General features: G+C 43.3%; 1 protein-coding gene across 1 annotated transcript in view; it reads left to right on the top strand.

Moving 5' to 3' along the window:
• LOC132386074 (exocyst complex component 3-like) overlaps positions 1 to 12,427 on the top strand; it is an 82,110-nt gene that overhangs the window by 48,197 nt on the left and 21,486 nt on the right. The window contains exon 8 of the mRNA XM_059958364.1: positions 118 to 253. Within this exon, the coding sequence (XP_059814347.1) occupies positions 118 to 253 (136 nt within the window). The remainder of the gene's footprint in view (positions 1 to 117; positions 254 to 12,427) is intronic.

Genomic DNA, 12,427 nt, shown 5'->3' with positions numbered 1-12,427 from the left:
CCAGCACACACAGGCCCATTTTCCTTATGACATGCAAGCAGAAACACAGACACAGATCCAACCTACAAGCACCAATACAGACCAGCGTTCTCTGCTGACACTGCCTTTGTTTCACAGAGACTACGTCGAACGGCTGATCCAAAAATTCTCCCCAGAGGGCGAAGAGTGGAAGAAGAAAATCATGGAGGCACTGGACAAGGTTGAGAGAGGAGGCATCAAGCTCTTAATGGAGAAACTCTTCAGTGAACTGAAGGTGTCTGAACTTTATTCTTCCTTCCGCCACAGTAAGGTTTCGGGAAAATAGCGAAAGAGGACACACATTAAGATTCAGCTTTAGGGTGAAAGGTACGAGGAAACTTCTCCACTCAGAGGGTGGCGGCAGTGTGGAATGAGCTGCCGGCACAAGTGCTGGATGTACAAGACGATAAGAGGCAGAGATCAAGTGAACAGCCAGAGTTCTTTCCTGGAGTCAGAATGAAGGGTTATAACCTTTAAAAAGTTTAGGGAGATGTCAGAGAGTTTTTTTTTGCACAGAATGTGCTGCCAGGAGTGGAGGTAGGGCAGGTACATTAGGGACACGTAAGAGACTCTCAGATAGGTTATGGATGGAAGGAATTGTTAGATTGATCTTAGAGTCGGTTAAAGGGTTGGCACAGCATCATGGGCCAACGGGCCTGGACTGTAAACACACAGTACATTGCAGATGCTGTGGTCAAACCAAGACGTACAAACAAGCTGGATGAACTCAGCGGGTCGGGCAGCATCTGTGGAAATGAATGGTCAACGTTTCGGGCCGAGACCCTTCGTCAGGACTTGGTTTTTGTTTGGGCCTGTACTGTGTTGTACATGGGTTCAATCGTAACATTTCAGAGAAGCCTGGATGGGTACATGGATGGGACAGGTATGGAGGGATATGGTCCAAGTGTAGGTACCTGGAACAAGGTCAGCACCGACTAGATCGGGCAGAAAGCTCTACTGTGACAGCTAATTGTCAGAGAACTCCGATATTTGACTGGCTTGGGTCTTTGGTGTTAGTCTGTCAGGTACTCGGCTCTATGATTAATACCCAAAACGTTTTATAAGATGTTACACAGTAATATAATAAATTCCACAGTGAAGCCAGTAAATTAGGACAGAGTTAAGGAAAAACTTCTTCTCCCAGAGAGTTGTGGGGGTCTGGAATGCACTGCCTCGGAAGGTAGTGGAAGCCAATTCTCTGGATGCTTTCAAGAAGGAGCTAGATAGGTATCTTATGGAAAGGGGAATCAAGGGATATGGGGACAAGGCAGGGACTGGGTATTGATAGTGAATGATCAGCCATGATCTTAGAATGGCGGTGCAGGCTCGAAGGGCTGAATGGTCTACTTCTGCACCTATTGTCTATTGCCTATAAATTTAAAAGGACCATGTTGAGTTTAAGGAGCATAGGGGGACAACATCTCATATTCTGTGGCCGCAGGTTGGACATTGAATTTTCAGACTTCCAGTAACAGCTCCCCCCCCCCGTACCTTTCCCCCCTTCTCATTCCTCTCCCCTCCTGATCCACCGGCCCTCATCACCCTCTTTCCCCTCTCCCACCACCTCCATCTGCCCAGCTTCCTCCCCAGTCAGATTCCATCATCCATAGCCCTCAGTCACTTCCTCCAGTCCCTTCCTACCTTCCGACCCTCATTCCCTCTTTCCCCTGCTCCATCTGCCTGTCACACCCTCCCCACCCTTCACTCGTCCTCCGTACTGGCCACCTCCTCTCTACCTTTCCAGCCCTGATGAAGGGTCTCAGCCCAAAATATCCACTGACCGTTTCCTTCCACTGCCGTTGTGAGTTACCGCAGGAAGCAGGTAGTTGGGAAGAGGGGATGGAACCCAGGAACTGGGGCTTCACTGACTCCAAAGAGAATGTGAGAACAGGGGCTGGCAGTGTGGCCCTGGTGAGTATAATCAGAATCAGGTTTGTTAACTCTGGCACGTGAAAATTGTTTAACTTAGCCGCAGCAGTTCAATGCAGTACATAATCTAGAAGAGGAAAAAAATAAATATAGTAATAATAAATAAGTAAATCAATTACAGTTTATGTACGTTGAATAGATTAAAAATCATGCAAAAACAGAAATATTATATATTATAAAAATGAGGTAGTGTTCATGGGTTCCGTCCATTTAGGAATCAGATGGCAGAGGGGAAGAAGCTGTTCCTGAATCACTGAGTATGTGCCTTCAGGATTCTGTGCCCCCTCCCTGATGGTAACAGTGAGAAAAGGGCATGGCCTGGGTGCTGGAGATCTTAATAATGGACGCTGCCTCTCTGAGACAACGCTCCCTGAGGATACAGGAAGCCAGTCGGCCAGAAGAGAGCACTGTAAATATTACTTGGTGATCGAGTTGGGGGACCATCAGGGTATGTGGATGTTTGTGAAGCGGATCACTGGAGCTTTACTGTACTGCACCTGCATGGTGCAAAGTCCTGATGAGCTGTCCCAGTCCAAAATATTCACTGTGCACTCTCCTCTATAGATCCTGCCTAACCTGCTGAGTGCTCCAGTATTTTGTGTGTGTTGCTTGGATTTCCAGTATTTTGTGTGTGTTGCTCGGATTTCCAGTATTTTGTGTGTGTTGCTCAGGTTTCCAGTATTTTGTGTGTGTTGCTCAGGTTTCCAGTATTTTGTGTGTGTTGCTTGGATTTCCAGTATTTTGTGTGTGTTGCTCAGAGTTCCAACATTTTGTGTGTGTTGCTAGGGTTTCCAGTATTCTGTGTGTGTTGCTCGGATTTCCAGTATTTTGTGTGTGTTGCTCAGATTTCCAGTATTTTGTGTGTGTTGCTCAGCTTTCCAGTAGTTTGTGTGTGTTGCTCAGATTTCCAGTATTTTGTGTGTGTTGCTCGGATTTCCAACATTTTGTGTGTGTTGCTCGGGTTTCCAGTATTTTGTGTGTGTTGCTCGGATTTCCAGTATTTTGTGTGTGTTGCTCAGATTTCCAGTATTTTGTGTGTGTTGCTCGGATTTCCAGTATTTTGTGTGTGTTGCTCAGCTTTCCAGTATTTTGTGTGTGTTGCTCAGATTTCCAGTATTTTGTGTGTGTTGCTCAGGTTTCCAGTATTTTGTGTGTGTTGCTCGGATTTCCAGTATTTTGTGTGTGTTGCTCAGCTTTCCAGTATTTTGTGTGTGTTGCTCGGATTTCCAGTATTTTGTGTGTGTTGCTCGGATTTCCAACATTTTGTGTGTGTTGCTCGGGTTTCCAGTATTTTGTGTGTGTTGCTCAGGTTTCCAGTATTTTGTGTGTGTTGCTCGGGTTTCCAGTATTTTGTGTGTGTTGCTCGGATTTCCAGTATTTTGTGTGTGTTGCTCGGATTTCCAGTATTTTGTGTGTGTTGCTCGGATTTCCAGTATTTTGTGTGTGTTGCTCAGGTTTCCAGTAGTTTGTGTGTGTTGCTCGGATTTCCAGTATTTTGTGTGTGTTGCTCAGCTTTCCAGTATTTTGTGTGTGTTGCTCGGATTTCCAGTATTTTGTGTGTGTTGCTCAGGTTTCCAACATTTTGTGTGTGTTGCTCGGGTTTCCAGTATTTTGTGTGTGTTGCTCAGGTTTCCAGTATTTTGTGTGTGTTGCTCAGGTTTCCAACATTTTGTGTGTGTTGCTCGGATTTCCAGTATTTTGTGTGTGTTGCTTGGATTGTAGTTTGTCTGTGTTGCTCGGGTTTCCAGTATTTTGTGTGTGTTGCTCAGGTTTCCAGTATTTTGTGTGTGTTGCTCAGGTTTCCAGTAGTTTGTCTGTGTTGCTCAGGTTTCCAACATTTTGTGTGTGTTGCTCAGGTTTCCAGTATTTTGTGTGTGTTGCTCGGGTTTCCAGTATTTTGTGTGTGTTGCTCGGATTTCCAGTATTTTGTGTGTGTTGCTCGGGTTTCCAACATTTTGTGTGTGTTGCTCAGGTTTCCAACATTTTGTGTGTGTTGCTCAGGTTTCCAGTATTTTGTGTGTGTTGCTCGGATTTCCAACATTTTGTGTGTGTTGCTCGGATTTCCAGTATTTTGTGTGTGTTGCTCGGATTTCCAGTATTTTGTGTGTGTTGCTCGGGTTTCCAACATTTTGTGTGTGTTGCTCGGGTTTCCAACATTTTGTGTGTGTTGCTCAGGTTTCCAGTATTTTGTGTGTGTTGCTCGGATTTCCAACATTTTGTGTGTGTTGCTCGGATTTCCAGTATTTTGTGTGTGTTGCTCGGATTTCCAGTATTTTGTGTGTGTTGCTCGGATTTCCAACATTTTGTGTGTGTTGCTCGGGTTTCCAGTATTTTGTGTGTGTTGCTCGGATTTCCAGTATTTTGTGTGTGTTGCTCGGGTTTCCAACATTTTGTGTGTGTTGCTCAGGTTTCCAGTATTTTGTGTGTGTTGCTCAGGTTTCCAGTATTTTGTGTGTGTTGCTCAGGTTTCCAACATTTTGTGTGTGTTGCTCGGGTTTCCAGTATTTTGTGTGTGTTGCTCGGGTTTCCAACATTTTGTGTGTGTTGCTCGGATTTCCAGTATTTTGTGTGTGTTGCTCAGGTTTCCAACATTTTGTGTGTGTTGCTCGGGTTTCCAGTATTTTGTGTGTGTTGCTCAGGTTTCCAGTATTTTGTGTGTGTTGCTCGGATTTCCAACATTTTGTGTGTGTTGCTCGAATCTCCAACATTTTGTGTGTGTTGCTCGGGTTTCCAAGGTTTTGTGTGTGTTGCTCAGGTTTCCAATATTTTGTGTGTGTTGCTCAGGTTTCCAGTATTTTGTGTGTGTTGCTCAGGTTTCCAGTATTTTGTGTGTGTTGCTCAGGTTTCCAACATTTTGTGTGTGTTGCTCGGATTTCCAGTATTTTGTGTGTGTTGCTCGGGTTTCCAACATTTTGTGTGTGTTGCTCGGGTTTCCAGTATTTTGTGTGTGTTGCTCGAATCTCCAACATTTTGTGTGTGTTGCTCGGGTTTCCAACGTTTTGTGTGTGTTGCTCAGGTTTCCAATATTTTGTGTGTGTTGCTCAGGTTTCCAGTATTTTGTGTGAGTTGCTCAGGTTTCCAGTATTTTGTGTGTGTTGCTCAGGTTTCCAACATTTTGTGTGTGTTGCTCGGATTTCCAGTATTTTGTGTGTCTTGCTCGGGATTCCAGTATTTTGTGTGTGTTGCTCAGGTTTCCAACATTTTGTGTGTGTTGCTCGGGTTTCCAGTATTTTGTGTGTGTTGCTCGGGTTTCCAGTATTTTGTGTCTGTTGCTCGGATTTCCAACATTTTGTGTGTGTTGCACAGGTTTCCAACATTTTGTGTCTGTTGCTCAGGTTTCCAACATTTTGTGTGTGTTGCTCGGATTTCCAGTATTTTGTGTGTGTTGCTCGGGTTTCCAACATTTTGTGTGTGTTGCTCGGGTTTCCAGTATTTTGTGTGTGTTGCTCAGATTTCCAGTATTTTGTGTGTGTTGCTCGGATTTCCAGTATTTTGTGTGTGTTGCTCGGGATTCCAACATTTTGTGTGTGTTGCTCGGGTTTCCAGTATTTTATGTGTGTTGCTCCGGTTTCCAGTATTTTGTGTGTGTTGCTCGGGTTTCCAATATTTTGTGTGTGTTGCTCAGGTTTCCAGTATTTTGTGTGTGTTGCTCGGATTTCCAACATTTTGTGTGTGTTGCTCGGATTTCCAACATTTTGTGTGTGTTGCTCGGATTTCCAGCATTTTGTGTGTGTTGCTTGGATTTCCAGTATTTTGTGTATGTTGCTCAGGTTTCCAGTATTTTGTGTGTGTTGCTCGGGTTTCCAGTATTTTGTGTGTGTTGCTCAGGTTTCCAGTATTTTGTGTGTGTTGCTCGAATTTCCAACATTTTGTGTGTGTTGCTTGGATTTCCAGTATTTTGTGTGTGTTGCTTGGATTTCCAGTATTTTGTGTGTGTTGCTCAGGTTTCCAGTATTTTGTGTGTGTTGCTCAGGTTTCCAACATTTTGTGTGTGTTGCTCGGATTTCCAGTATTTTGTGTGTCTTGCTCGGGATTCCAGTATTTTGTGTGTGTTGCTCAGGTTTCCAGTATTTTGTGTCTGTTGCTCGGATTTCCAGTATTTAGTGTGTGTTGCTCAGGTTTCCAGTATTTTGTGTGTGTTGCTCGGATTTCCAGTATTTTGTGTGTGTTGCTCGGGTTTCCAGTATTTTGTGTGTGTTGCTCGGATTTCCAGTATTTTGTGTGTGTTGCTCGGATTTCCAGTATTTTGTGTGTGTTGCTCGGATTTCCAGTATTTTGTGTGTGTTGCTCGGATTTCCAGTATTTTGTGTGTCTTGCTCGGGATTCCAGTATTTTGTGTGTGTTGCTCAGGTTTCCAACATTTTGTGTGTGTTGCTCGGGTTTCCAGTATTTTGTGTGTGTTGCTCAGGTTTCCAACATTTTGTGTGTGTTGCTCGGATTTCCAGTATTTTGTGTGTGTTGCTCGGGTTTCCAGTATTTTGTGTGTGTTGCTCAGGTTTCCAGTATTTTGTGTGTGTTGCTCAGGTTTCCAACATTTTGTGTGTGTTGCTCGGATTTCCAGTATTTTGTGTGTGTTGCTCGGGTTTCCAGTATTTTGTGTGTGTTGCTCAGGTTTCCAGTATTTTGTGTGTGTTGCTCAGGTTTCCAACATTTTGTGTCTGTTGCTCGGATTTCCAGTATTTAGTGTGTGTTGCACAGGTTTCCAACATTTTGTGTGTGTTGCTCGGGTTTCCAACATTTTGTGTGTGTTGCTCGGGTTTCCAACATTTTGTGTGTGTTGCTCAGGTTTCCAGTATTTTGTGTGTGTTGCTCAGGTTTCCAACATTTTGTGTGTGTTGCTCGGGTTTCCAGTATTTTGTGTGTGTTGCTCGGATTTCCAGTATTTTGTGTGTGTTGCTCGGGTTTCCAGTATTTTGTGTGTGTTGCTCGGGTTTCCAGTATTTTGTGTGTGTTGCTCCGGTTTCCAGTATTTTGTGTGTGTTGCTCGGGTTTCCAGTATTTTGTGTGTGTTGCTCGGGTTTCCAGTATTTTGTGTGTGTTGCTCGGGTTTCCAACATTTTGTGTGTGTTGCTCGGGTTTCCAGTATTTTGTGTGTGTTGCTCGGGTTTCCAGTATTTTGTGTGTGTTGCTCGGGTTTCCAGTATTTTGTGTGTGTTGCTCGGGTTTCCAGTATTTTGTGTGTGTTGCTCCGGTTTCCAGTATTTTGTGTGTGTTGCTCCGGTTTCCAGTATTTTGTGTGTGTTGCTCGGGTTTCCAGTATTTTGTGTGTGTTGCTCGGATTTCCAACATTTTGTGTGTGTTGCTCGGATTTCCAACATTTTGTGTGTGTTGCTCGGGTTTCCAGTATTTTGTGTGTGTTGCTCAGGTTTCCAGTATTTTGTGTGTGTTGCTCGGATTTCCAGTATTTTGTGTGTGTTGCTCAGCTTTCCAGTAGTTTGTGTGTGTTGCTTGGGTTTCCAGTATTTTGTGTGTGTTGCTCAGGTTTCCAACATTTTGTGTGTGTTGCTCGGGTTTCCAGTATTTTGTGTGTGTTGCTCAGGTTTCCAACATTTTGTGTGTGTTGCTCGGGTTTCCAGTATTTTGTGTGTGTTGCTCAGGTTTCCAGTATTTTGTGTGTGTTGCTCGGGTTTCCAGTATTTTGTGTGTGTTGCTCAGGTTTCCAACATTTTGTGTGTGTTGCTCGGGTTTCCAGTATTTTGTGTGTGTTGCTTGGATTTCCAACATTTTGTGTGTGTTGCTCGGGTTTCCAGTATTTTGTGTGTGTTGCTCAGGTTTCCAGTATTTTGTGTGTGTTGCTCGGGTTTCCAGTATTTTGTGTGTGTTGCTCGGGTTTCCAGTATTTTGTGTGTGTTGCTCAGGTTTCCAGTATTTTGTGTGTGTTGCTCAGGTTTCCAACATTTTGTGTGTGTTGCTCGGGTTTCCAGTATTTTGTGTGTGTTGCTCGGATTTCCAGTATTTTGTGTGTGTTGCTCGGGTTTCCAACATTTTGTGTGTGTTGCTCAGGTTTCCAGTATTTTGTGTGTGTTGCTCGGATTTCCAACATTTTGTGTGTGTTGCTCGAATCTCCAACATTTTGTGTGTGTTGCTCAGGTTTCCAGTATTTTGTGTGTGTTGCTCGAATCTGCAACATTTTGTGTGTGTTGCTCGAATTTCCAGTATTTTGTGTGTGTTGCTTGGATTTCCAGTATTTTGTGTGTGTTGCTCGGGTTTCCAGTATTTTGTGTGTGTTGCTCGGATTTCCAGTATTTTGTGTGTGTTGCTCGGGTTTCCAACATTTTGTGTGTGTTGCTCAGGTTTCCAGTATTTTGTGTGTGTTGCTCGGATTTCCAACATTTTGTGTGTGTTGCTCGAATCTCCAACATTTTGTGTGTGTTGCTCAGGTTTCCAGTATTTTGTGTGTGTTGCTCGAATCTGCAACATTTTGTGTGTGTTGCTCGAATTTCCAACATTCTGTGTGTGTTGCTCGGGTTTCCAACGTTTTGTGTGTGTTGCTCAGGTTTCCAATATTTTGTGTGTGTTGCTCAGGTTTCCAGTATTTTGTGTGTGTTGCTCAGGTTTCCAGTATTTTGTGTGTGTTGCTCAGGTTTCCAGTATTTTGTGTGTGTTGCTCAGGTTTCCAACATTTTGTGTGTGTTGCTCGGATTTCCAGTATTTTGTGTGTCTTGCTCGGGATTCCAGTATTTTGTGTGTGTTGCTCAGGTTTCCAACATTTTGTGTCTGTTGCTCAGGTTTCCAGTATTTTGTGTGTGTTGCTCGAATTTCCAACATTTTGTGTGTGTTGCTTGGATTTCCAGTATTTTGTGTGTGTTGCTTGGATTTCCAGTATTTTGTGTGTGTTGCTCAGGTTTCCAGTATTTTGTGTGTGTTGCTCAGGTTTCCAACATTTTGTGTGTGTTGCTCGGATTTCCAGTATTTTGTGTGTCTTGCTCGGGATTCCAGTATTTTGTGTGTGTTGCTCAGGTTTCCAACATTTTGTGTCTGTTGCTCGGATTTCCAGTATTTAGTGTGTGTTGCTCAGGTTTCCAGTATTTTGTGTGTGTTGCTCGGATTTCCAGTATTTTGTGTGTGTTGCTCGGATTTCCAGTATTTTGTGTGTGTTGCTCAGCTTTCCAGTATTTTGTGTGTGTTGCTCGGATTTCCAGTATTTTGTGTGTGTTGCTCAGGTTTCCAGTATTTTGTGTGTGTTGCTCAGGTTTCCAACATTTTGTGTGTGTTGCTCGGGTTTCCAGTATTTTGTGTGTGTTGCTCAGGTTTCCAGTATTTTGTGTGTGTTGCTCGGATTTCCAGTATTTTGTGTGTGTTGCTCAGCTTTCCAGTAGTTTGTGTGTGTTGCTCAGGTTTCCAACATTTTGTGTGTGTTGCTCGGGTTTCCAGTATTTTGTGTGTGTTGCTCAGGTTTCCAGTATTTTGTGTGTGTTGCTCGGGTTTCCAGTATTTTGTGTGTGTTGCTCGGGTTTCCAGTACTTTGTGTGTGTTGCTCGGATTTCCAGTATTTTGTGTGTGTTGCTCGGATTTCCAGTATTTTGTGTGTGTTGCTCGGATTTCCAGTATTTTGTGTGTGTTGCTCGGATTTCCAGTATTTTGTGTGTGTTGCTCGGATTTCCAGTATTTTGTGTGTGTTGCTCGGATTTCCAGTATTTTGTGTGTGTTGCTCGGATTTCCAACATTTTGTGTGTGTTGCTCAGGTTTCCAGTATTTTGTGTGTGTTGCTCGGATTTCCAACATTTTGTGTGTGTTGCTCGAATCTCCAACATTTTGTGTGTGTTGCTCAGGTTTCCAGTATTTTGTGTGTGTTGCTCGAATCTCCAACATTTTGTGTGTGTTGCTCGAATTTCCAACATTCTGTGTGTGTTGCTCGGGTTTCCAACGTTTTGTGTGTGTTTCTCAGGTTTCCAATATTTTGTGTGTGTTGCTCAGGTTTCCAGTATTTTGTGTGTGTTGCTCGAATCTCCAACATTTTGTGTGTGTTGCTCGAATTTCCAACATTCTGTGTGTGTTGCTCGGGATTCCAGTATTTTGTGTGTGTTGCTCGGGTTTCCAGTATTTTGTGTGTGTTGCTCCGGTTTCCAGTATTTTGTGTGTGTTGCTCAGGTTTCCAGTATTTTGTGTGTGTTGCTCAGGTTTCCAACATTTTGTGTGTGTTGCTCGGATTTCCAGTATTTTGTGTGTCTTGCTCGGGATTCCAGTATTTTGTGTGTGTTGCTCAGGTTTCCAACATTTTGTGTCTGTTGCTCGGATTTCCAGTATTTAGTGTGTGTTGCTCAGGTTTCCAGTATTTTGTGTGTGTTGCTCGGGTTTCCAGTATTTTGTGTGTCTTGCTCAGGTTTCCAACATTTTGTGTGTGTTGCTCGGGTTTCCAGTATTTTGTGTGTGTTGCTCAGGTTTCCAACATTTTGTGTGTGTTGCTCGGATTTCCAGTATTTAGTGTGTGTTGCTCAGGTTTCCAGTATTTTGTGTGTGTTGCTCGGGTTTCCAGTATTTTGTGTGTGTTGCTCAGGTTTCCAACATTTTGTGTGTGTTGCTCGGATTTCCAGTATTTTGTGTGTCTTGCTCGGGATTCCAGTATTTTGTGTGTGTTGCTCAGGTTTCCAACATTTTGTGTCTGTTGCTCGGATTTCCAGTATTTAGTGTGTGTTGCTCAGGTTTCCAGTATTTTGTGTGTGTTGCTCGGATTTCCAGTATTTTGTGTGTGTTGCTCGGATTTCCAGTATTTTGTGTGTGTTGCTCAGCTTTCCAGTATTTTGTGTGTGTTGCTCGGATTTCCAGTATTTTGTGTGTGTTGCTCAGGTTTCCAGTATTTTGTGTGTGTTGCTCAGGTTTCCAACATTTTGTGTGTGTTGCTCGGGTTTCCAGTATTTTGTGTGTGTTGCTCAGGTTTCCAGTATTTTGTGTGTGTTGCTCGGATTTCCAGTATTTTGTGTGTGTTGCTCAGCTTTCCAGTAGTTTGTGTGTGTTGCTCAGGTTTCCAACATTTTGTGTGTGTTGCTCGGGTTTCCAGTATTTTGTGTGTGTTGCTCAGGTTTCCAGTATTTTGTGTGTGTTGCTCGGGTTTCCAGTATTTTGTGTGTGTTGCTCGGGTTTCCAGTATTTTGTGTGTGTTGCTCGGATTTCCAGTATTTTGTGTGTGTTGCTCGGATTTCCAGTATTTTGTGTGTGTTGCTCGGATTTCCAGTATTTTGTGTGTGTTGCTCGGATTTCCAGTATTTTGTGTGTGTTGCTCGGATTTCCAACATTTTGTGTGTGTTGCTCAGGTTTCCAGTATTTTGTGTGTGTTGCTCGGATTTCCAACATTTTGTGTGTGTTGCTCGAATCTCCAACATTTTGTGTGTGTTGCTCAGGTTTCCAGTATTTTGTGTGTGTTGCTCGAATCTCCAACATTTTGTGTGTGTTGCTCGAATTTCCAACATTCTGTGTGTGTTGCTCGGGTTTCCAACGTTTTGTGTGTGTTGCTCAGGTTTCCAATATTTTGTGTGTTTTGCTCAGGTTTCCAGTATTTTGTGTGTGTTGCTCGAATCTCCAACATTTTGTGTGTGTTGCTCGAATTTCCAACATTCTGTGTGTGTTGCTCGGGATTCCAGTATTTTGTGTGTGTTGCTCGGGTTTCCAGTATTTTGTGTGTGTTGCTCCGGTTTCCAGTATTTTGTGTGTGTTGCTCAGGTTTCCAGTATTTTGTGTGTGTTGCTCAGGTTTCCAACATTTTGTGTGTGTTGCTCGGATTTCCAGTATTTTGTGTGTCTTGCTCGGGATTCCAGTATTTTGTGTGTGTTGCTCAGGTTTCCAACATTTTGTGTCTGTTGCTCGGATTTCCAGTATTTAGTGTGTGTTGCTCAGGTTTCCAGTATTTTGTGTGTGTTGCTCGGGTTTCCAGTATTTTGTGTGTCTTGCTCAGGTTTCCAACATTTTGTGTGTGTTGCTCGGGTTTCCAGTATTTTGTGTGTGTTGCTCAGGTTTCCAACATTTTGTGTGTGTTGCTCGGATTTCCAGTATTTAGTGTGTGTTGCTCAGGTTTCCAGTATTTTGTGTGTGTTGCTCGGGTTTCCAGTATTTTGTGTGTGTTGCTCAGCTTTCCAACATTTTGTGTGTGTTGCTCGGGTTTCCAGTATTTTGTGTGTGTTGCTCAGGTTTCCAACATTTTGTGTGTGTTGCTCGGATTTCCAGTATTTTGTGTGTGTTGCTCGGGTTTCCAACATTTTGTGTGTGTTGCTCGGGTTTCCAGTATTTTGTGTGTGTTGCTCAGGTTTCCAGTATTTTGTGTGTGTTGCACAGGTTTCCAACATTTTGTGTGTGTTGCTCGGGTTTCCAACATTTTGTGTGTGTTGCTCAGGTTTCCAGTATTTTGTGTGTGTTGCTCAGGTTTCCAACATTTTGTGTGTGTTGCTCGGATTTCCAGTATTTTGTGTGTGTTGCTCGGGTTTCCAGTATTTTGTGTGTGTTGCTCGGATTTCCAGTATTTTGTGTGTGTTGCTCGGGTTTCCAACAT

This window comes from Hypanus sabinus, unplaced genomic scaffold (genome assembly GCF_030144855.1).
Source record: "Hypanus sabinus isolate sHypSab1 unplaced genomic scaffold, sHypSab1.hap1 H_6, whole genome shotgun sequence".
NCBI classification, from domain to species: Eukaryota; Metazoa; Chordata; class Chondrichthyes; order Myliobatiformes; family Dasyatidae; genus Hypanus; species Hypanus sabinus.
Note: the sequence above shows the minus strand (reverse complement) of the source record. Positions and strands in the feature narration are given on the sequence as shown.